Source organism: Berghia stephanieae, chromosome 6 (genome assembly GCF_034508935.2).
Source record: "Berghia stephanieae isolate SIO BIC M18660-M18661 chromosome 6, UCSD_Bste_1.3, whole genome shotgun sequence".
Classification (NCBI taxonomy): Eukaryota; Metazoa; Mollusca; class Gastropoda; order Nudibranchia; family Aeolidiidae; genus Berghia; species Berghia stephanieae.
In genome coordinates, this window is record NC_088365.1 from 34,918,936 (window position 1) to 34,943,537 (window position 24,602).

The 24,602-nt window shown below is 33.5% G+C and overlaps 1 protein-coding gene across 1 annotated transcript in view; it reads right to left on the reverse strand.

Annotated features, from left to right (window-relative positions):
• The window catches only part of LOC144974939 (leucine-rich repeat serine/threonine-protein kinase 2-like), a 115,251-nt gene that overhangs the window by 8,559 nt on the left and 82,090 nt on the right, over positions 1-24,602 (reverse strand). Inside the window, exons 43-60 of the mRNA XM_078918473.1 lie at positions 23,771-23,883; positions 22,997-23,097; positions 22,506-22,606; positions 21,437-21,508; positions 20,984-21,066; positions 19,728-19,855; positions 19,158-19,264; positions 18,632-18,705; positions 16,299-16,362; positions 15,688-15,753; positions 14,822-14,992; positions 13,001-13,099; positions 11,177-11,302; positions 10,310-10,417; positions 6,266-6,370; positions 5,262-5,363; positions 3,987-4,127; positions 2,654-2,832 (exon numbers count right to left, since the gene is read on the reverse strand). Of these exons, the coding sequence (XP_078774599.1) occupies positions 2,654-2,832; positions 3,987-4,127; positions 5,262-5,363; positions 6,266-6,370; positions 10,310-10,417; positions 11,177-11,302; positions 13,001-13,099; positions 14,822-14,992; positions 15,688-15,753; positions 16,299-16,362; positions 18,632-18,705; positions 19,158-19,264; positions 19,728-19,855; positions 20,984-21,066; positions 21,437-21,508; positions 22,506-22,606; positions 22,997-23,097; positions 23,771-23,883 (1,940 nt within the window). The remainder of the gene's footprint in view (positions 1-2,653; positions 2,833-3,986; positions 4,128-5,261; positions 5,364-6,265; positions 6,371-10,309; positions 10,418-11,176; positions 11,303-13,000; positions 13,100-14,821; positions 14,993-15,687; positions 15,754-16,298; positions 16,363-18,631; positions 18,706-19,157; positions 19,265-19,727; positions 19,856-20,983; positions 21,067-21,436; positions 21,509-22,505; positions 22,607-22,996; positions 23,098-23,770; positions 23,884-24,602) is intronic.

The window sequence follows — 24,602 nt, forward strand, 5'->3', positions numbered from 1 at the left end:
ATATATTTTGAAATAAGGTAATGAAGTAAACAAAAGGTCTTCACTTTGTCACATAAATTGATAGCCTATACCATCATTTCCTATTCTATCATGATTGAAGTGGGATAGATGCTGCAGTTTTCGAGTTCCACAGGTATGCCTGTCCGGGTTATTTGTGTCCAGTGACTCTGACTTCGGCCTGCTTTTCAGTTAGGATGTGCTTTCTTAGCCTTTAGTCACCAAAGACTTGATCACAAGGCAGCAGAAGTTTTATTTCAGAGTTTCTTTTTCCAAGACTTTCTCCTTTGTAAGGCGCTTTGAGCATGTTCAGTGGATACTGCGCTATATAAAAGCTCATGTTGGGTTGTTCTTTTTTTTTGACAGGTTTCCAGTCAATGCTTACCATTCCTGTCCAACCGTATTCCTATTCTATCAAAAGTAATATATGAGGAAAAGTTTTGTTTCTTGGCCTGTTTCTCCTCATTCTTATCTTTGTTTCTTTGTATTTTTTCTTCGTTTTCCTTTCTTTTTTTTTTTTCTTTTTTTTTTTTTTTACTATAAAGTTAATATCACTTCCTAATGAAATTATATTAAAAAACAAAACAAAACAAAGACAGCAGTGGTGGAGGTAAGAGTAGTAAAATGTTATCATTTCAAATGGAGCATGGTAAAACATTATCTTATGTAAACCCCTCCTTTCACACTAGTATTGGTTGGGTGAAGCGAGCGAATGCCAATAAGCGAATTTAAAGTTTAAAACAATCAAAAACATTAAATTCTGAGTTTTAGTACTTTATGACACTATATTTTTCATTCGAAATGAAACAAGCAAAATTACCCCCACGACTTATATTTTCAATATCAATTCAATGTTTAACATCTAAATCATCAGAATGTGACATCGTTTGGGGGCCAGTGGGTCACACTTGAGTTTAGGGAGCTCAAATATACTTGAATTATAAAATTTTGCTTATTCAATTAAAAAAAAAAAAATGCGTTGTCAATAAAAGCATATTTATTTAACTCCAGTTTCAGAACAAAATTTTTGGTATTGCTTTCATCCTCACATAACACCAGAATGAGGCAATGCTCACATTTGTCTCATTTCATTAGGTTGAAAATTGTTACTTGTAAAATAAATAAATTAAAAAAAAAATTTTAAACAACCGCCCCCACCCCCCCCCCCCCCCCCCCCCCCCCCCCCCACCAAGAAAGACAAAATAAATTAAATATCTATTTTAAAAAATAGTTACAATTGGGTTGTATTTGTAATCAAGAATCTTCTTCTTCTTCTTCTTCTTCTTCTTTCAGCTTATCCCGCATTTTGCAGGATTGCCGTAATGAATGCCACATCTCCATGTATCTCGGTTTATTGCATCATCTTCCTTCAGGCCCAGTTTTTTCATATCATCCTTTACCCTATCCATCCATCTAGTCTTCGGGCATCCCTTTTCTCTTTTTCCTGCTAATTGTAAGTCTAATACTTTCCTTCCAACGTACTCCCTCTCTCGTTTCTTAACACGTCAAACCCATTTTAATCTATCTTCTCTCATCTTCTTCTTCTTCCTTTTAAGTCTGTAACGTCATATTTTGAAGATTCCACAGACCACAGTATTTTTCTTTTATTGGAAATGTGAGACTATTCCACTGTCTTAATGTTGAAGGTATGACTGAGTACAAGTGGGCATTCGCTCTTGAGTGGGGAACCATAAACTTGGATGACTTCCTCTAAGTTTGTTGAATATCACCGAGGGGTAATTTAACTTGATTGTTTAGGCCTTTGCAAAATATTTTTACTTTGTCACGCTTTCTTCTTTGTTGTAGTGGTTCGAGATTTATATCAGTTTCATGTTTTTTATCTTTGTTGTTTTATTTATAAATTTCACTGCACGGTTTTGTATTTGTTTGATTTCTTGGATTTCTGATTTGTGGTGAGGGTCCCGGACAGAGCTACTATATTCTAGTGTCGGTCAACAAAGGATTTGTAACACATTAACTTTATTTCCCTCCTGCTGTCTTATAAGTTTCTTCTGAGGAAGCCTAAGGTAGAGTTTGCTTTATTGCATATGTTTTTAATATGATCTGTCCCATTTAGTTTGTTAGTTATTGTTACTCTTAGATATTTCGCCTTGCTCACTTCTTTTAGAGCAGTGTTATGTATTGTGTATGTTGAATGTATGATTTTTCTGTTGTTTGTGAATTTTAGAACCTGAGGATAGAATTTCATGCTATTTTCTATTTCCCAGCATTGAAGCTATCTAGATCAGCTTGAAGAATTTCTGTGGCACACTGCAAATAATCTCAGTTGAGTTCCTGGTGTAAGTCTTCCTTATCTGCCAGATCATTAATATAGATTAAGAATAAGAGGGGGCCGAGAACTGTGCCCTGAGGAACACCAGACAACACTTGGGCTGACTCTGATGACTCACCATCCACGACAACTACTTGTCTTCCATTGGTCAAGAAGGACATAATCCATTGGAATGTTGGTTTGTTTCGTATTCCATATCTCCATAATTTCAGTGCCAATGTATGATGGTGGACTTTGTTGAAAGCTTGTACTTGTAATCAAGAATCTTTATTGATCCAGTCTTCAATTCAGTCAACCTTCAAATACTTGTAGTCAAGAATAAACTTAGATAATCGAAGAAACTATTTGGTCAAAGGAACTTACCGGTTGACAAGAAAGAGAGACAGCACTGAGTCTTGCAGCTGGTGTGTGCTGTGGATGAGTTCATTGTGAACTGTGCTGAATACCCAGATTTTACCAGCCTGTGTACCCAGAAGAATGTGATCATGGTTCAGGGGCAGTATGCACAACACACGTCCATCTCGAAACATGATGCCCATGCTCTTTTTAAAGGTTGGATAAAAATAATGTATTAAACGAGGTGTATCAATTTATGGATTTATTACATGTGATTTGGCCCTGGTATAATGTCTGAATATATAAGGAGCTGAAAATCAAATTTCTTCTTCTTCTTCATATTAATCCCATGATTAAGTCAAACTCGGGGATCCTGGCAGCTCACTAGTAGAGCATTCGCTTCACATGCAAAGGATCCAAGATCGATCCCAAGTGCAGTTGAGATTTTTTTTCGGACCACCTGTTCGTCCAACAGTGATTGGGTAGCTGTTTCTGATAGAGCTGGTGGAAAATACTTAGCGATAGACTAGTATCCTATCCAAAAGATAGCAAGCTATTGCTATTGTCTGATTCACGCTATAGAAACAAGGATAAATTCTGGCTCCATGGGTCTAGTAACATGTATTGTAGTTATTTGGCTGTGTGTGAATGTAGTTGTTCGGCTGTGTGTGATTATGTTATAGTTCTTGGAGTTTATAAAGTTACGCATTTTGTGTTGTGCATGTTTTTGCATGTGAGTATGAGTGTTGACTGTGCAAACTTTTAAGCACTTTTTGTTACTTAGGAACATTGTAAGATGATTATGTTTGGTTTTAGTTAGTTATAGATAGAGCTTTGGTGAAGCTGATCGCTCTATATATTTATTATTAAAATTACCATATCATTGATAAAAAAAACAAGTAGAAACAACAGAATCTGAGCTGAGTCGTTACATGCCTAATAGCTTTGAAAGTACTACTCAGTTAGACTGAGTATTACTGTAGATGTTACATATCCAAAAGAAAATAAAAATAAAAATTTCATTACTTTCCTGATAATCTACAGTGTATTCACATCCTAGTTTGTTTTGCTCTCTCTCTCTCTCTCTCTCTCTCTCTCTCTCTCTCTCTCTCTCTCTCTCTCTCTCTCTCTCTCTCTCCTCCTCTACTTTCTCCTCATCTCCGCCTCCTCCTAATCTCTTCCTCTCTCCTACCTCATCTCTCATCTCTTCCTCATAATCACTCTATCACTCCAATCCTTCATCTCATCATCATCATAACCTCTCTCATCTATCTCATCATCATCATCATCATCATCATCATCATCATCATCATCAACAACAACAACAAGCTCCTCCTCCTCCTTAACAATCTATCCTCACATTATTATAATCCATTGACTGCCGACTCCTGTGCATGCTTAATTTCTGATTCCTGTAATCCAGAAGGTTTAACCACGTTAATTGCATACATTCATTGTCTCCACTAGCAACCCACAGTCTTATATTCTTGCTGCCAAATGACTGGAAGGAAATGAACAAATAAATGAAAGTTATGGATTTAAAAAAAAAGAGGATTTACAGCGTTGGCAACATGTTGAACGCCAGTAAAATTTATATAGGATATTAGATCTTGCTATTTAATACTAAAATAAAAAAGAAAGAGATGTGAACGAGTTCAACAGAAATCAGAAGAAGATCCAAGAGCAACATTTCCTTGCCGCTGGTCTGAAACCAAAATTAAAGTCCCAAACTGCCATTGCCACAGAATCTCAGTCAAGAGGGATGCACTGAAGAAATATATGTATTATAAAACTGGCATTGATATAATTAATATATGATGGAGAGATAATTTAAAGGAAAAGAGTATCATCTCTCATCAAAGAGATAAATCCATTTGACTCTACCCACTCTGCAAAAGAACTCAGGCAAAACTAAATGACCCATTCTAGGACAAGGCCATAAAACCACATGGAAGAGGCAAATGATATAGGAAAATAGAAGAGATAGCAAGGCCATTGACAGATGAAGATTCCAATGGCCCAGGGGCAGCCAATACTCGCCCGCCCCATGAGGAATTCCACCAAGAATAATAATAATAATTTAAAAAATAAATTTTAAAAAATAAAAAATAAATTATGAAGACGACGATGATGATGATGATGATGATGATGATGATGATGATGATGATAATAATAATAATACAAATAATAACTATAATAATAATAATAATAATAATAATAATAATAATAATACTACTACTACTACTACTACTACTACTACTACTACTACTACTACTACTACTATTACTACTACTACTACTACTACTACTACTACTACTACTACTACTATTACTACTAATAATAATAATAATAATAATAATAATAATAATAATAATAATAATAAACCTCATCATTATCATCATCATGATCATTATCACCATCATCATCCTCATCGTTATAATATTCCTCATAATTATCATCATCATCTTCATCATCATCATCATCATCATCATCATCATCATCATCATCATCATCATCATCATCATCATCAATAACATCGTCATTATCATCACTATATCAACATTAACAAATTCAATTGACATAAAACAAGAGATACAATTGCTGACTAGAACAGGAAGCAATGGTTCTATCTGACCTGTGATGCCATACATTCCACCGTGGTTCCAACAGACACTGGCAAAATCTCTCTAAAACTGAAAAGCTCCGCAGACTTGAGATGTTCAAAGACTTCTTGAGCCTGAAATTGAAGGAATTGTTTCACATTCAAATGAAGATTTATATACTGACTCCATGTCACAATCTCTTTCAAAAACAATTTATGAATTCACAACATATAAATTGAACACAATTCCGTTTGAAAATATAGAATAATAATAATAAAGAATTTAAATCAAATTGAAGTTGGTGGGCTCCAGTGATCAACGCTAAAGCAACGCTAAAAAGTGATCACGTGACGCAGCGCTTCCTCCAAGTGGCTCCTATCAGCATTAAAGTAGACGGAATAATTTAAAGTCACATTTTAAAAAGGCTTGTGAGTTTTTGTTAATTTTTAAAGTTTTTTAAAAAGCATTTGTGACATATTTAGGTCATTTTAGCACCTAAAAGCTACATCCAGACACCAGCACAGGATCCCTCTCTTTCAAGATATATCTAATCAAGAAATACAATTGTCAGTACATAACAGAGAGATGATTTACAAGAAAAAAAAATATCATCTCCCAAAACTAACACTTTACATTTGACTGCTTCCCTCTCAGCCAAGGACTCTGGCATGGGCTAAGACGAAACCGGTAATTCCATACCAAGACAAAGACAGAAAACAACTCAGAAAACAGATATAGGGGGTAAGAAGACACAGCAAGTGACCTCCTGCTCACCATGGGAGGTGAAAAACCCCACCCGGTTTGTGAGTTTTTATGTAGTATAATATCCACAAAATGTGATGAAAGTGCTTTACAAAGGGTCCTAAGGCGACACCAACACTGAATATGAATGACAAGTAAGGATACCAGAAAGCGGCTATTATATGGGTTCGTATGAGGAAACGCAAAAATATATGTACAAAAGCTTGTTTTATTTTTCTGAATAAAAATACAGAAGAGCAAAAAAATTCAAGAACTTGGTGCATGTATAGCTTACCTTAGGTCTGTAGTCTGGTACTTGGCTTAAACATTGGGTGATCAAGTCTTGAAAATCTGGCCATGGTGGGCAACCCCTCTGGGTTATTGGCGTGATGGGCAAGTTCTAGAGAGTGGAAAAATAGAAATTTAAACATCATGGATATGGGCACAACATAAAAATATACTACAGACATTTTTAAAGAAGTAATTAAGCAGACATCTTTTGTTTTATAGAAAACGAATTCAAGGTTGGAGACCCCTCCGAGTAGCTATGATATGTATGTTCTTGTATCAAATCAATTAGGAGATTAATATAGTCGCTTACATCATAATCTTACAACACTCATGGTTCGATACAATTGGAAGGTCCCTTTTCAATTTAAAGAGGTTATAATCTGCAAAGCTTAAGATCTTTTTAACTTTAATAATATAATAATAATAATAATAATAATAATAATAATAATAATAATAATAATAATAATAATAATAATAATAATAATATACTTTATTGCATCCCAAAAAGGAAATTTTTTGTACAGACGTGTTATAATTTACACATAAGATAAAAATACAATGGAAATAGGATGTATATATATAAAAAAGGAGCAGCTCTATAACCAGAGCTGCGCTTTATAATATGAATAATTTCAACACTGTAAAATAGTTAAAACTGTCACTATAAATTGAAAATTGAAAAGATTGCAAAACAAATAAATTAATAAATTAATATTTATATTTTTAAAAAGTAAAAATGAGAAATAATTATATAAAATGATTATTGCTTGTTGTTATAAAGCCTGATACTGGACGGCAGAAAAGATTTTCGGTGTCTCTCTGTTTTCGTTGAAATAGAGAAAGGGCGACCACTTCTTTCTGACATAATAATTGATGGTCTTAGTGGATGATACTGGTCATTTAATATTTTAGTTATTTTATTTATACAAAATTTCTCGTATAAAAGATCTACATCGTCAACATCATTTATATAGCGTTTAATGGATTTTTTAATATTTGAATTTATTTTGTTCCTTTCCACTGCTAAGCAATTGCCTCCCCAAGCTGTTATACAAAATGACAAAACACTTTCGATTACTGCTCTATAAAATAATGTGCAGAGGGTTTTATCTATTCTAAACTGAGAGAGTTTCGATAAAAAATATGTACGTCTGCACATCTTATGCCTAATTATTTTCAAGTGTTCATCCCACTTGAGCCTGTCATCAATCGTTACACCAAGGTATTTGTAGTGAGGAACTCGCTGGACGAATTGGTCCTTTAATTTTAACGGTTCTATCGGTTCCTTCACTCTCCTAAAGTCAATCACTAGCTCCTTTGTCTTGCTTATGTTAAGCTCTAGGTGGTGGGCATCACACCAAGACACAAATCTATCAATTTCTTGCCTATAAGCCACTTCGTTGCCATTTGTTATGAGGCCTTGAAGAGCGGTGTCATCTGCAAACTTTATTAAAGGTACACTCAGGTTTTGACTTCTACAGTCATTCGTGTATATTGTGAATAATACAGGGGACAATACACAACCTTGAGGAGCACCAGTATTTGTAGTTATACAGGAAGATTTGTTTTGCCCTAATTGAACATATTGTGCTCTCTCCGTAAGAAATTCGAGCACCCAAGCAATTATATACTTGTTTAAATTCAGACTAGTCAATTTTTGAACAACCAACTGAGGTTGCATTGTATTGAACGCTGAAGAAAAATCTGCAAAAAGCAATCTGCAATAGCTCCTAGCGTGATCTAGATGCCTGTAGATGTTGTTTGTAAACAGCAAAATGGCATCCTCTACGCCACGTCCTGGTTTGTAAGCAAATTGATGACTATCACTCAATGGCATAAACTGATTCCTAATTTTAACAAGAACAAGTTTTTCTAAAGATTTCATGACTATTGAAGTCAGTGCAACAGGTCTGAGATCGTTCATAGTTTCAAGTTTTTCTTTTTTTGGAACAGGAATAATTTTTGAAGTTTTCCAAATTTCAGGGATTGAAACGCATTGGAGGGACCAGTTAAAAATATGTGTATAAATGGGGGAAAGCTGGTGGGCACATTCTTTTAATAGTTTTCCTTTCAATCCATCCGGCCCAGCAGCCTTCCTCTCGTTTAGTTTCGAAAATACGAATCTCGTTTCCTCTTCACTGACCTCAATAGTCATTTCATCTTCCAAAGCCCTGTCTAATTTATGTTTTTCATTTTCAATATCAAATTTGTTTGCTGTGTCGAAACGTGAATAAAATTTATTTAAAGTTTCAATTTCGATATCTTCTGATATAATCGTGGGCTTTGGATTATAGTTCACAGCAGTTTTAAGCCCCCGCCACGTGTCCCGTATATCCCCAGAAGAAAAGCATTTTTCAATTTTATTTTTGTACTTATCTCTACAACTAGATATTACCCTCTTTATCTCTTTTTGTTTTGTTTTCAGATCTTTTTTGTTTCCACTAGTATAGAGAGTTTTCTTTTGGTTCAATAAAAGTTTTAGATCTTTTGTTATCCAAGGCTTGTTGTTAGGATAACATTTTATTTCTTTTTTACAAGACACTAGCTGTTCACAGAATTTTAAATACTCACTCACACAGTCATTCAGCTCATCCACACTATCACATGATTCGATAAAAACATTCCAGTCAGTGCATTCAAAACAACCACGCAAATCTTCACACACACTTCCATTCCAGATCTGTACACTTTTCCTTACTGGTTTTACACGTTTAAAAACAGGGCGGTAGGTGGGGAGTAGCAAGAGCATGCAGTGGTCAGATAAACCTAATGGGGCACGGGGTAAACATTTATAACTATTTTTAATATTACACAGGAATAAATCTAATGTTTTTTTGTCCCTTGTCTCGCAGTCCACGTATTGATGAAGTCCCGGGAGAGTAAAATCGTTACATTGGTTAAAATCGCCAGTGACCATCAATACGGCATCGGGTGACTTAATTTGAATGTCCTGTATTTCTTTCCTCAAAATATTTTTCGCTGTGGTGTTGTCTGATGATGGTGGAATGTAGACGTTGATGATGATGACATGAGTATATTCCCGGGGTAGGTAATATGGTCGTGACGAAACAGTAATAAATTCAATATAATCGTCACAATACATTTTCTTTATCTGACAGTTATTGGGGTGGCACCATTTGTTGTTAATATATGTGCACACCCCACCCCCAGTTCGTTTATTTACATTAGTCCGATCTCCTCGAAATAGTGAATATTGTTCAATATTAAAACATGATGATGGTATGTGAGGAGATAGCCAAGTCTCTGTTAACGCTATTATGGAGGCTTGACGATAGTCATTATTAAAACGACACAGTGAAAACAGTTCATCAATTTTATTTTTCAGTGATCTTACATTACCTGTCACTACACAGGGTAAAAATGGACGAAAAGGCCGTCTGTTAAATTTTGTTTTTATTCCTCCCTTCCCTCCAGAAAGCCCAGCATAGTATTAACTATTATCATAGTTGCAAATGTATACATTGAAAAGATAGTTGACAGTCATAAACATCAGATCAATACAAAACAAAAATATAAGTTCACATTCATCAATTCTAATGAGTGAAATAACTTGAAAATAAAATACATTTAAACGATTGGGCTTAATACATAAAAGGGTCAAAAGAGACACTATGATAAAATTGTGTAGAAACAATTTACCAATTACAACTTCCCTTTTATTTCATTTTCCTCTATCACTGCAGTTTTGATAATTCAATTCGTTTTTGCTCTTTTTGATTTTAAAAAAAAACAACTCAAGAATTTTAAGTTGTAATAATAATATGCTTATTCCTATATTACCTCATTTAGAAACTTTCAGAACCTTACTGGCAGCATTACTTTGAATTTGTCGTAACTTGTTGATTTTTAAAGTTAGTTATTCTTGCAGTGAGGGATTGTAATTATCTAAATGTCCTTTGTCCCCTAACAAATGCTAAAGGCTGACGGTTTTGTTTGTTTGTTTTGCATAGCTTCTATTCATGTAAACATCTTCACTCATATTATTCTTTTAAAGATTGAGTCCAGCTGTTCCCAGTGATAAACTTACATCAGCAAAGGCCTTGTCAATTTCATTTTTAAACTCCAATTCTTCAAAAGGATGCGTTCCTCCAGTCAGAATCATGTACATCAAGAGGCCAAGAGAAAATATGTCAGCCTAAAAGAAAGACATTTGAAAAAAAAATTGTTAGAAGGGAAAAATGGTTAAATTAACTCAGTACCTTTTCAACCTGGTAGTGTTCTGATTTTGTCGATTTAATTTATATGACTGGTTATCTTTTCAACCAAAAAAAAAATGAAGTGGGAAAATGCACTCCAAATAATAAAACAACAATAACAACAAAAATAATTTGAAAATCCCCACAACAAAACAAAACTTTAAAAAAGCGAGAAAAGCAGTATCTTTGATTTGCTCTTGAGATTTCCTGCTCCATTCGAACTCTACATGACAAAGTCTTGACCTCGACGTCACTTACGTTAATTTTATAAAATACATAAAAGGCAATATTGATATCTTAAATCATTAACATATTATTAAATACTTGTGCGGCTATGTGGTCTTGTGATATGACACTCTGCTTCGGATCAGAAGGTTCTGAGTTCGAGTCCCACTCTGAGTGATGCATAGTTGAGTCCTTGAAAAAGGCTCTTTACTCACACTGTCTCACTATACTCAGGTGTAAAATGAATACCTGGCCATTAACAGCATTATATCTATGCCCAAAAAGATTAAAATATCGCCAAAAAAAGGCTTTATGTCTCGTACTACCTTTTAAGAGTTTCTGTTGGCTTGTAACCCCTTGTAAAGTTCTTGAACATGTTTAGTGGATATTGTGCTTTATATAAGCTCAAGTTTACAAGGTAAATACATAAACAAATTAAGTATTGATTGGACTACAAATGTCAATGATGATACCTGATAAGAATATGTCTCGCCCCTGATCACTTCCGGTGCCCTGTATGCTGGAGTCCCTTCTTGAGACGTGAGACCAAACAAGGTTGTGAACTGAGAGATGCCATAGTCAGTAATCTTGGCATTGATCTGGTGTTGATATGGCACGTTTGAAAATAATTAATAACCTTTGAGGAGGAGTCTTGTAATTTGTTTGCATTTTATAAATTCTCCTGGTCTAATTGGCATAGATTGTATAATTCATTTAACCTATTACATCATGTGTTATTTGTTGTCAGGGTAAGATATGCCAAAAGTGAATTTAGGTCAAAATGATTTGAGTAAGTTAATTAAAGTAATTTTTTTCTTTATTTTAATATTTCTTTTTTTTTTTTTGTAGTTTAAATACAAACTGCATTGATTCCATTCAAATAATACAATTTAGACTCAAAGACTTCACTTTTAAGGTTTTGTTTTACAAAAGAAAATACCAGATTGAGTTGATAGGTCATATATTTCATATACGAACCAATCAGTCATTGTTTATCCTGAATTAATTTCATTAATGCTTTTATCTTTTTGGTCACATTAACCTTACCATTTTGGTTGGTGAATTCCGTCATTTTTATAAAATATATTGTTGTTTATATGTACTTGACACTTTTTTGAACAATTAAATAATTATTCAATAAAGCGTCAAATAAATATAAAGAACAATATGTGGTTTAACTAGAAAACTCAATAAAGAATATCTGGAAATAAGTTGTTATAAAATTTAACTCCATTGGAGAAGGTGCATTTTAAATGGATTAAAAGTGCTTTCACGCATGACTTGCCATCATCACTATAAAGTTATATTCACACGAATTTAAATTCAAACCACAAAAGTGCTTTCTTTGAAAAAATAGAAGACAACAGACAGATCAGTAAGCACTATAGAGCCCATAAAGCATTTACTGTGTTGTTGTAAAAACAAAAAGCATTAAGATATTCAGAATATTGAAATAAAAATAATAAATATAAACACTATTTAACACAAGCTCTGCGCATTTCAAGCAAGCCTCATTTTATGGCACATTTCTTATACAGACACTGCCTAAAACCCACCAAGTGGGTCAAGTGAGGTGATGCATATTTGTTTATTTTCAAGGGTTTTACAGCGTTTTTACATTTAAATCATTTCAGCGCCAGTGCAAAAGGAAGAAACTGGGATGGTCAAAATAATTCTAGATTTACAATTAAAAGCCTTCAAGAAAAAATAAGACAAAGAGGACTGGCTCAAATAGGGAACAGAAGTAGATTCAAAGAGCAAACTATCAGTATAATTAGTTTGAGATCACCTAAAAGTCTCCGCCAAATAAAGGCACAGGACCCAACTTAGAGGGATACACTCAAAATTGACAAAAAATATTCAGAACAAAACCTCTAACAGTACATGATACAGAGTTGATTTACAAGGAAAAGATAAAATCTCAGTACACAATTGAGAGAAGATTTACACTGATTAAAGTGTCATCTCTCCAAACTAATAAAAGATTATACATTTAACTGCCAGGGCCATGAGAAAACCAAGTAATCTCATTACAAGACAAGACCAGATATCAACCGGGAAAAGGAAAACACTTTCAGGAGGCTAGAAGACAGAGCAATAGTGACCTCTTCGTCCACCATGGGAGGTCAAAAGACCCCAATCAGTGTCTTATCCTGGGATACAATGCCTAAATCAGATAACAAAATATGTCTATATTCTCATCGTTACACATCTTGTTGCCTGACGTTTTCAAAAGCTAAAACAGCCATCAGAGCTACATTGTCTTTCTTTTATAATTGGATATCAAATCAACTCACCAATGCATCAGGAGCCAGAGTAAAGATGAGAACGTTGTCAGGTTTCATGTCCCTGTACACAACCATCAGACTGTGAAGGTATTCAACACCCTCTGCAATCTAAATGATACAGATGTATATAAGAATAAATAAAAAAAGGGGATTCTTCTTTAAATCATCTTGCTCAAATCCCATTATATTCTTTCTGCATTTTGAACAAGAAAAAAACCCATCAAAAGTTGAATTCTCACTTTAGTTTTGTGCCACTCAAGCTACATTCATATATCCATTATCAACAATCTATGTAAAATACATAAGAATGAAAAATACATATGTATCATTGTCTTTGAAAAATTAAAATGACCTTGGTTTGATGGTTAAGTTCATATGAATAATCGATCCGAATTCAATATAAAAGCTCTTTTATGGGGACGGCCATTGTTAAATTTCATCCCCATTAAGCGGTGGGCTGTCCCAATTAAGCAGCTGGAAATTGGAAAGGGTATGACTTCTTATATAGAAAAGATTCCTTCCCAAGGAATTGTCCCAATAGAGCGACGTCCCCAATACCCGCTTGGACTGTAATAACAATAATAATAATATATAATAATAATAATAATAATAATAATAATAATAATAATAATATAATAATAATAATAATAATAATAATAATAATAATAATAATAATAATAATAATAATAATAATAATAATAATAATAATAATAATAAAAAATAATAATAATAATAATAATAATAATAATAATAATAATAATAATAATAATAATAATAATAATAATAATAATAATAATAATAATAATAATAATAATAATAATAATAATAATAATAATAATAATAATCATGATAACTATATTAATAATAAATAATAATAATAATAATAATAATAATAATAATAATAATAATAATAATAATAATAATGTTTGTTTTGTTTTTAAGGGTTTTACGGCGCTTGCAACACATTAAGGTCATATCAGCGCCAGTAAAAAGGAAGAAAATGGGATAGTAAAAAGTTCTAGAATTACAATAAAGCATCCAAGAAAAGGGAAGACAAAGGGGAATTGGTTCAAATAGGAAACAGACGAGATTCCAAAAGCACTCTATCAAAGTACTTAGTTTGAGATTACCTAAAAGTCTCATCCAGACACAAACACAGGTCCCCGCTAAGAGGAACACACTCAAATGTTTTACAAATCATAATATATAATATAAAGAAGGCATAATACAGTGCATAACAGAGAGATGATTTACAATGAAAAAAATATCATCTCCCAAACTAACTATACATTCCGACTGTTTTCCTCTCAGCCAGGGCATCCGGCCAGGACCAGGACAAAACCAAGTAATCTCATTCCAAGACAAAGACAGAAAGCATGTTGGAAAACAGATATAAGGGGATAGAAGACACAGTGTGTACCTCCCTGCCCGCTATGGGAGGTCAGGATCCCCACCCAGAATAATAATAATAAGAAGAAGAAGAAGAAAAAGAAGAAGAAGAAGAAGAAGAAGAAGAAGAAGAAGAAGAAGAAGAAGAAGAAGAAGAAGAAGAAGAAGAAGAAGAAGAAGAAGAAGAAGAAGAAGAAGAAGAAGAAGAAGAAGAAGAAGAAGAAGAAGAAGAAGAAGAAGAAGAAGAAGAAGAAGAAGAAGGAAAAAGAAGAAGAAGAAGAAGAATAGTAAAAATAATAACAATAATAATAATGAGGAGGAGGATGATGCTGAGGATGATGATGATGATGAGATGATGATGATGATTATGATAATTTGATCTTCTAACTATCATCACTCAATAGAATCGGATCTAATCTGCTCTGACATGTAGTGTCATACCTGTTGAGATATCTTCAACTGTAATGTTCGACTCAGGTGGACTCTAGACCTGAACACCTCCCCCAGGGACTTGGATGGGGCAAACTCGATAATCACCATCCTCATAGGTCTCACTGCTACAGCCACCAATGCAATGACACTTGGGTGCTTTAGTCTCCTCAGGATGGTCGCCTGAGTCGATTTGATTAGATGAAGAACAGAATAAAATTGTGACAATATTCTCTAGCATCTGACATTTACTGGATATAACGAGCGCTTTTTTTGTGTGTGTATGTGTTTGTGTGAGTGTGTGTGTGTGTGGGGGGGGGGGGGGGGGGGGGGGGGGGGGGGGGCGGAGGGGGCATTTATATTTCAAGAAAATGTTATCAAAACTTATTGAATCAAGTATGAAAGAAGGTCAGTGAAATAAAAATACAATCCAACAAGACGAAAGTTACATTAATTTATACCATTTCCTTGGCATAATGGAGCATTTAATCTTTTGCTCTATTGGTTATTTATATTGCATAGTAGGAAGACTCGTTCTGGAGGAGGAGGGAATCAACTTATTGTTTTAAAAAGATTGAATTCGATCACAAAGCTGCGCAAAATAGAGCACACGGCTTTCTATGAATATGTATTCCAAAAAGCAAATGCACCCTTTTGCCTGTAATAACATACAACATAAAATTATGATTTTGTTTGACAAATTAAATGAAACAAGTTACAAATATTTCACAAAATTTCAGAATTTCTTTTTTAACAGTGAATTAAAAAAACAAAACGAAAAAACCCCATTCTATAGCTGCTATCTTTGCTTCCTAAAAATAAAAGTCTTCCCCAATTTTCCAAAAGAGTTCTTCCAATCTTTATTTGATATGACCCACCTCTTGTCTGAGCATCTTGTGAGGATGGATGTCTCCTATAGCACTGAATACTTTAACTGCCACAACCTGAAAACATTATTATAGTGACGATTCATTAATGTGCGTTGACATTAGAAATCCGAGTCGATCAATTTATGCGAAGAAGAATTAGAGTAATAGTTTAGGTTCTTTGTCCTTTTAATTAAATGTGGATATTAGCTGTTGATTCCTCTGCTGCTGGGGGCTATCACAAGAAAGAATAAGAAGAGGAAGAAGAAGAAGAAGAAGAAGAAGAAGAAGAAGAAGAAGAAGAAGAAGAAGAAGAAGAAGAAGAAGAAGAAGAAGAAGAAGAAGAAGAAGAAGAAGAAGAAGAAGAAAAAGAGATAAAAAGAAAAAGGAGAAGACAATAAGAAAAAGGGGGAAAAGGAGGAGGCAGAGGAACAAATGCAAGAACAAAAACAAGAGCAGGAAGAACAAGAAGGGAGAGAAAAACAAAAAAAGAAGCTGACATCTTCTATATATTGAAAAGCATATTTACAAGCCTATCATGATCGTGTATCATTATAAAATTATAAAATAAACAACTCTTAACCTATGCATTTTGTTATTTTTCTGACTATTTTATGACTTACCTTCCCTTCATATTTGGCCTTGTAAACACTTCCAAATCCTCCGTCTCCACACAGATTCTCAGGACTAATAAATAAAATGTAATGTAAATTATGAGTAAAGTTTAGAAAACCACTATGAAATATCAGTTGTTAAACTATATACTATGATAATTAAAACCCGTACTGATGACTGCTATAAATTCATAGAGGGCACTCAAACCAATCATCCTGCAGAGACACAACATCTAGATACACTGTGCTAGTCATTGTTTCTCTGCAATGTGAACAAGTAAGTTGTTTCACTCGACATCACCTGTGTTGCGTGCACTTGTGTTCAATCCAATTCAATCCATACTGTTGCAGCTTCAATACTGAAGATAGATGCAACATTTGTGTGGTGTGGGATGATGTTCGGTTACAGCTCTGTATCACAATAATTATGTCTTGAGACAGAAATGTTTTCTAATTTCCCAAGTTGTCGGGTAGGGAATTGTATCTTCAAATTGTGCATTAATGAAAAGATTTTTTTTTTCAGGATTAAACTTGTCAAATTTTCAAAATCAATTAAATGCAAATTGCCGCTCTATGTGTATTCCTTTGTTCCACCTTACATACCTTACTGCTTATATTAAATGGAGTATCAAGAATGATAAAAAGTTTTTAACAATTAAGAAAAACAACAAAACCAACAAACACCTAGATGATTTCATAACAATGATATAACAGTATTAAGTCTGTGTTGCTAATTGGATTCAGTAGTCTGATGTCACGCCGCCCGGCAACGGCGGCCATCTTGGTTCTAAGCAAAGAAAATCATTACTTTTTATTCTTCAAGCTGGCTAAAACTTTTCATATGTCTTGTGTTCAGAATGTGTAAAAGTCAAAACATGATCAAATTTATGTTTTTTTCCCACTGGATATGCTTTTATGCTCGCCGGAGATATATTTCATACGGGCGTCCGCCATTGTTCCGATAGTTTCGAGCCAGTAATACTAAGTTACCATGTGTCATTAGGAAGGAAGTGACGTTACGACTATTGAATCCTATTGACTCAATTGAGCGAGAAGCGTGGGAACATTTTAGATTGCAAAAATAAAACTAAATAAAAAGGTTTTAAAATCAGGAAAAAAAACCATTAAAAATTTAATACTTTTCAACATATAAGTACATTACTTATTTTAATTTGTATTCTACTGTTATTGACCAAATGGTAATTCTGTCCTTTATATGCAATATCTTTTTTTCTTCTTCTTCTTTAGGTAAAGGCCGCCAGTGCCATCATGTTGACAATTAATGAATGTTGCTCTGTAGTATACATTAGGTAGATGGATTTTTGAAATTTCCAATGTTGGGAGTGTAGACAATTTATTTTGGGAGGCTGTTCCATTCCTTTGCTGTCTTGGAGAAGAAACTTGATTGTCTGTGAGATGTTTTTGAGACTGGAATATTGTATTTCAGTGGATGTGTCTTACGAGCGCTATGTCGATGGGTCGAATGTTTAGGCTAAAACTTGGATGTAATGTTAATTTGACCGTTAAGATATTTGTAAAAGTCAATGAGTCGTGACTGTTCTCTACAGGTTACGAGTGGCAGCAATCCAAGGATTTCCATGTCAGTGTCTGTTATTTCTTCTATGCAACCTTTGTTTGTGATCCATTTTATCGCTCTTTGTTATACTTTTTCGAGGGTGTTGATACCATCTGTTGTGTGTAGATCCCATACATAATATGCATACTCTGTTGATGATTTGACCATGGCTTTGTAAGTGACTAATTTTGCGGATTGGTTGCTTGTTTTAAGATTTCTTTTTATAAAAGATTTTGTTTTGCTCATAGTAGTTTGAGATGCTACTGGCAATGACATGCCCTAAAATCTTACAAGGAATGCAGGTTAATGATATCGGTCGATGATTTTCAGGTTTGCATCTGTCCCCCCTCTTTGGCGAATTTCCAGTCAGATGGTACAAAGCTGGTGTCAAGAGATGATTTGATAAATTTTTGTAAGCACTGGAGCCAGTTCGGATACACATGGGAATAAGCCATCTGAGCCAGCTGCTTTTGTTGGGTCAAGGTTTTGTAACAAGCTTTTGATACAGTTTGTCGTGATTATGATATCCTCCCATTGTGATGTGGCATCAGGTTGTTTTTTGGCACACCTCGCATTGAATTCTTTTACAGTAAAATTCTCAATTGGACAGGATGCGGACTGGAATTTTTTGCTCAGAATCATTGCCTTTTTATTATCATCGGTAACTAGTGTTCCTCTTTCTCCTTGTGGGGCGACCCTGATTTTTATAAATGTTATTGGATAAAGATAGAATGATGAGTATGTTGAGTTATTTTGTAATACCCACCTTTCCTTGAACTCAAATTTATTGATGTCCAAATGGAAATTGGGCTCTATGTCACCCAACATGACATCTGGTGCCTGCCAGAAAAAAAATTAAAGACAGGTTTTACAAGACATTGTAACAGTGGACAACAGTAAATAAAAAAATTAATCTTATGAACATGAATAGAATTGTCTGCATTACTAATACCAATGGGGTCTAGATGCATTGATTTTTCATGACCTTAAACATTATAAGGATGTTACAAACAACAAATAATAATTTTTTTTAATTAAAAAAACAAAACTGTTCAGATATAAGAAACAGATCCAAATAAAAATATTCTGACAATTTTCCTCCAAAATTCAGGCAAAAAATGGGATCTATGGAAGAAAATTTAAGTTTAGCCAAAATCTAAACGAAAAAAATACATGAAGTATAAAAGGCAGGCTTAAATATATTCATGTGATTACCTCACACAAAATATGAAACCTATACAATTACATAAAATTAACATGAAACAATATATTTAATTATAAAAAACACCAACCAATTTTTCAAGATCGACACTTCCATCATGCTGGGGGCAGTGTATACTGATATGTTGCTCAGAGCGAGTCAATAGATCCTCGAACGTAAACAAGTATGGCTGGTTGTCTGCAAGGCAAACATCATAGATTTTGATCCATGAAATGATATAATAATGATATAATAAATAATGATATAAATTGATTACATAAGAAAGAGGGGCTGAACAAAAAGGAGATTAAATAAAAGAACCTCCAAATTAAGGATTGCTTAAAATTAATAAGAAAAGCAAACATTAAAATACCCACCTAGTGAGATTTTTTTTTTGAAATTGTGAAATACTAACCCCCCTTTTTTCCTAAGAAAATTTGGATTGGATAAGGAACTGACAGGCACGATGGATAACCATGTCTCTATTTAGATGTAGTGAAATACAAAGGCCCAAAGGGAGAACAAAATCAATAAGTCATCTTTGATAAGAGACTTACCTCACAGGCAGATGTTATTTTAAAGCAAAGCAGGATAATGAATGAGTGAAGAAATAAATAAGCAAATAAATAAATAGCTCCCACTTAAACAGATAAATAACTACCTGCACACAATGGACATGGAATAAACTTCTGCAAGAGTTCCCTTCCCAGCAAAGGATCAATAGAGGTCAGACCAGGGTACCACTCATCAACCAAAGAATCCACATGATCTACTAAATAGCCAAGCAACCTGCGAAGTTGTTAACATACAATTTATTTTAGTTTCAAATCGACATTTAGATGAATCATACATATCGTGTGTCAGATTAACAACAATTGATTGTTAAATTCACACGATTTTATTGTCAAAGCATGCACCTCTATTCCTTTCGTTTTCTTTTTAAACTATTTGTCAACATGATAGAGAAAATGAGAAGAGAAAAAAACAATCAGATACTATTTTACTTTTATAGCCTAGAGAATAAAACTGAAGAACGGTTTATTTTTTTAAGCATTGGAATCTCAGGATGTACTTCATTCTCAATTATTTCTTTTTTTTTTAATGATTTTATTCGAGTATGACTCTTTCTATTTTTCTTCCTATTAATGTTTGTTATATGTCATGATCTAAAACAATATCAATAATGTAAATGTGATAGTAGATAATCATTATTATTTCATCACGATGACATCATCATTGGAATTATCATATTCATCCCGTGTTATCATCATCATAATTACCGTAAGAGCAATAATTAGAATTACTACACATTCACATTTTATTAAAGCTATAAGTATGTATGTTATGTAAACAATGCAAATGGAGGATTTTTCTACTTTGGCAAAACACTTTAAACAAAACATAATATCCTATTTAATTTTTTGGTTTGGGCGAGATCTCCCAAAAAGAAATGTAAATGTTGTCTGTTTATAGGACTTTAAAGATGCTTGTTATGCAAGCAAAAGTATTTATATTATAATATAATCATATGCCATTTTCACAAAAAGAAAATATATGTCATTTAGAGTAATGGTAATACATATATAAAATTTAAAAAACAAAAACAAAGAAAAATAAAATACAAAAAAAAAGTCACAATCCAGCTTTCTCTAATTTCACATAACACTGAATTCCAAACATTAAGGACAATATTACTACAGGATCAGAATTTTTATTTCTTTTAAGTTTTCTTTTCCAATTGGCAAACAATACCTTTAAATAAATGCCTCTTGAGTGATTTTGGAAAGCAGTGCATAATGCAGTGCAAAAGAAAGCTTTAAGAGCTTTTATCTTGATTTAATGGATAGTAAAAAAACAAAAAACAAAGTACAGTAAAGGTCCAGGGGAATGAAAGTGATTGAATATCAATGGCATTACCTCCACCCAGGAACTGTGTTGGGGACGGTAATGTGGAGATCGTCGGCATTTGACTTGTTAGAATCTACAAGGAAAAATGCACTCTGAAAGATAATATATAAGAAATTGGGCGAGGGGTAGAGGATGAGCAGGAAGGAGAGGGCGAGGGCGGGGGGGGGGGGGGGGGGGGGGGGGGGGAGGGGTTCAGCTTGATTAGCCACTATTTAGAAGAACAAGTGTAAAACTAGCATTTAATAATGAGATTAAAGACAATATATATATATATATATGTATTATATATATATATATAATATATATATATATATATATATATATATATATATAATATATGATATCCATACAGGTAATAGTAATCAATAAATATAATCTTCCATTTCTTTAATGTCATATATATATATATATATATAAATCAAACATTGCACATTGACTTATTTCAACTCAAAATTGACTCACTGTTGTCCATCGGACAAAGATTCCTTCCTTCCAGTAAATAATGAGAGGTTTCTCCATTAAGTACATCATTGTCTGTGAATAAATCAAACAAGGTCAACTCATTCCATGCTTATCATTTATAGAGTTAAAATTTCTACTCTCATTCTTGTGATCCAAAAAGCTCATCCATGTATCTGGCTGGTGACATGAAGGGCCTTTTTTCATTGGCCAAACATAGCCAAAAGATGCAAAGCATAGCACCATCCTTGATTAACGAATTAATGAAGTAGTTTTGTTTTTGTTTTTGTTTGTTTTTTTCGGTGTGTGTTTTTTTTTTTTTTTTTTTTGCTTTTTTGTTTAGAACATTTAAACTTTTGTCAAATCTGAAGAGAGCTACCTACTGTTACAGCTGGGAGAACAGATAAACTGTGGAAGAAATGCTCAAACAAGGGATTGGACCCGGTCCATTCATATAAGAAAGCGGCTGCATTACCATTACTTCCACTTTCTTGAGTTTTTAACAATGTAAAAAAAAGGAATTAAAATGAATAAATAAATAAATGAATGGATGAATAAATAAATAATAATAAAGACAAATAAAAAATAAAGTAGCTAAATAGAGAGGATTTTTGGGTAGGAATTTTATACTACAATAAGTTTTTAAAAAAAATATTTTGTTTAAATAAAAAAGAACAAAAAAACGAACTAAGTAGCTTCAACAATAGGTGAGCAATCCTTTCAATTTTCGGTCCCCCATTTTGGAACGCTCTCCCATCACAAGGGATTTATGCTGGAATTCAAATTTCAAATCTTACAATGTGGTGAAGCACTATATAAATTCCATTTATTATTTCCTAGCTTAATGTTATTGGTGGATGTAATATTTTGCAGATATGAGTAGTTTGATTTCTACAGTTTTAGAAGAGTGATGCTTGTCAATAACTGCTTAAATTAATTTGTCAAGAAATAACAAGTTATATTACTGCTTACAGGTGCAACAATCTCTAGTGTAATACAATCATCTTAGCTAAACAATGGCGTGGGGTTTTTTTTGGCTATTAGAGAAATGATAGAATAATGACAAGAATACCTTTGCAAATTTGCTTTCTGAAAAAACGATGAGTCTCGTAAGAAGCCTTGACCAGAATCCAATGGGCGTATAAGGCATTGAGTAGTATCTGAAAACAAGCTCTGAAAGAGGATAATAAAAAAATAATGTAGGGTTCTGATAAGGCTGAAATTATCCTTAGATTGACCAAACAAAGAAAATCATCCCTCCAAACATCTAGGTAAAAAAAGAAATTCAGACCCAAACAACAAATATATTACCATTATCATGGATATTTCAGTTCAAGAACCTTCTCTTCCTCCTCCTTTTCGTATGAACTGACTAACTCAGTCATACTGAGCATTACTGAGCATTACTGCCTCCACCACTACTGATGCCTCCTCTCCTCCTATTTCTTCTTCTACTCTGTCTTCAATCAAACAAGGAAAGTACATAAAACAAATTTATTGTAGAAGCGCAAATAAAAAGAAAAAGACAATAACACAGACAATATAAAGATATATGACATCTACCTTCTCTATTGTTTACAGGCATCTCAAACGGTGGTCGCCTGTATGGCAGCCTGGAGGGAATCAGTAACTCTGTCTCATTTCTGGGCAATGCAATCTCAAACCTGAGGAGTAAATAATAAAAGGCATAACAACATCTTATTCATAAAACAAACGATTAATATTGAACAATTAAACGTTCAGTTTGGTTCATATTTGTAATTATAAAAATACAAACTCAACTGTTTCCTATCGGTTTTTAGCAGTCAATTAATGTCTTCATCCTCATACTTTTTTGCTCACTGCTTGTTATGACGTTCATAGCAGTAAACATACTTTTGTGAAAAACAAAAGCATTAAATCTTCCCAAATATCGGGTAATCCTTGTACAATGGTAATATGTCTGTCCATTAATAAGAAGGCAGAGGTTCGATCCCCAGTTGAGGTTGGCTGATATTTTGAAATTATTCTTTTCTTGAATTTTTGGGACGGTTTCATACACCCCTTTTAAATTTTAAGCTTATACCAGCGCTTGCTCCCTAAGTTTTCTTTGACAAAATCAAATGGGTCTCGTTTCAAAACAACATTACAAAGCCACCATGGAAAGGATAAATGACAAAGAGGGAAAGAAGAGATATGTGGATTGGTGAGAGCTAAACAAGAAATCCAACAACTGCCTAATGTACTTAGAGCATGGGAATAAAGCCTGGGAAAGCAAATCATGAATGTGAAATTAATAACCATCATGAGCGAATGTAGAAAAAACATGGCATACTATTCAAGTTACAATGGCTTCACCTTTCCAGTAGATGTAAGTATTGTGGTATGAGAGAAGTGGGGAAAATGAAATTGTTCTCTCCTGATGTCTCTTTCCCTGTGAACAGCATGGCGGCTGAAGATCTTTTCATCACCTAGAAATAAGTAAATGAATGAAAAAATTGAAGAATAAATGAATGCGTGTGAGAATGACTGAATTAATGACGTAAAGATCAAACAAATGAAAAGCCAAAATAAAAATGAATAAACTGATATGTGAACAAATTGAATGAATGAGTAAATGACAATATTCATAAGAGACAATAAATAAAATAATGGAGAATAGGATGGATCAATTTTAAAAAATATAAAAAAGTACATTTATCTATCTGAGATAGTAAAACCAGAAAGCAACCAACAGAGTCCTGAAAGAATGTACAGAGGGCATCATTCCTGTATTACAGATAATATTCCAGAAGTTTGCTTCTGGATAAAAGCAAATATATGTAAGCACAATATTTTTTTAAAAGGCAACAAAAAAACATGAAATTGGGCAATTTTTCAGATTTCTCATAGTCCACTTAGTAATCAGGGAGACTTGTTTCATATCTAATTTGGGTTACTTCAGCGGCTGTTTGACTGCTAATTTGATCTAACGATGAGAGACAAAATTTAATTGCACAAATCAATTAACAAATATGCCACTCACAACAATTGCATAAGTAAGCAATGGATTAAGAATGATCTATCTACCCATTTATCTCATTGAACAAACAAACCATTTGGGGGTGACAGTCTTGAATAAACAAACCTATCACTCATTACCCATCGCACCATTAGTCAGTTGACCCATGACTATGTGCGTAACGATGGC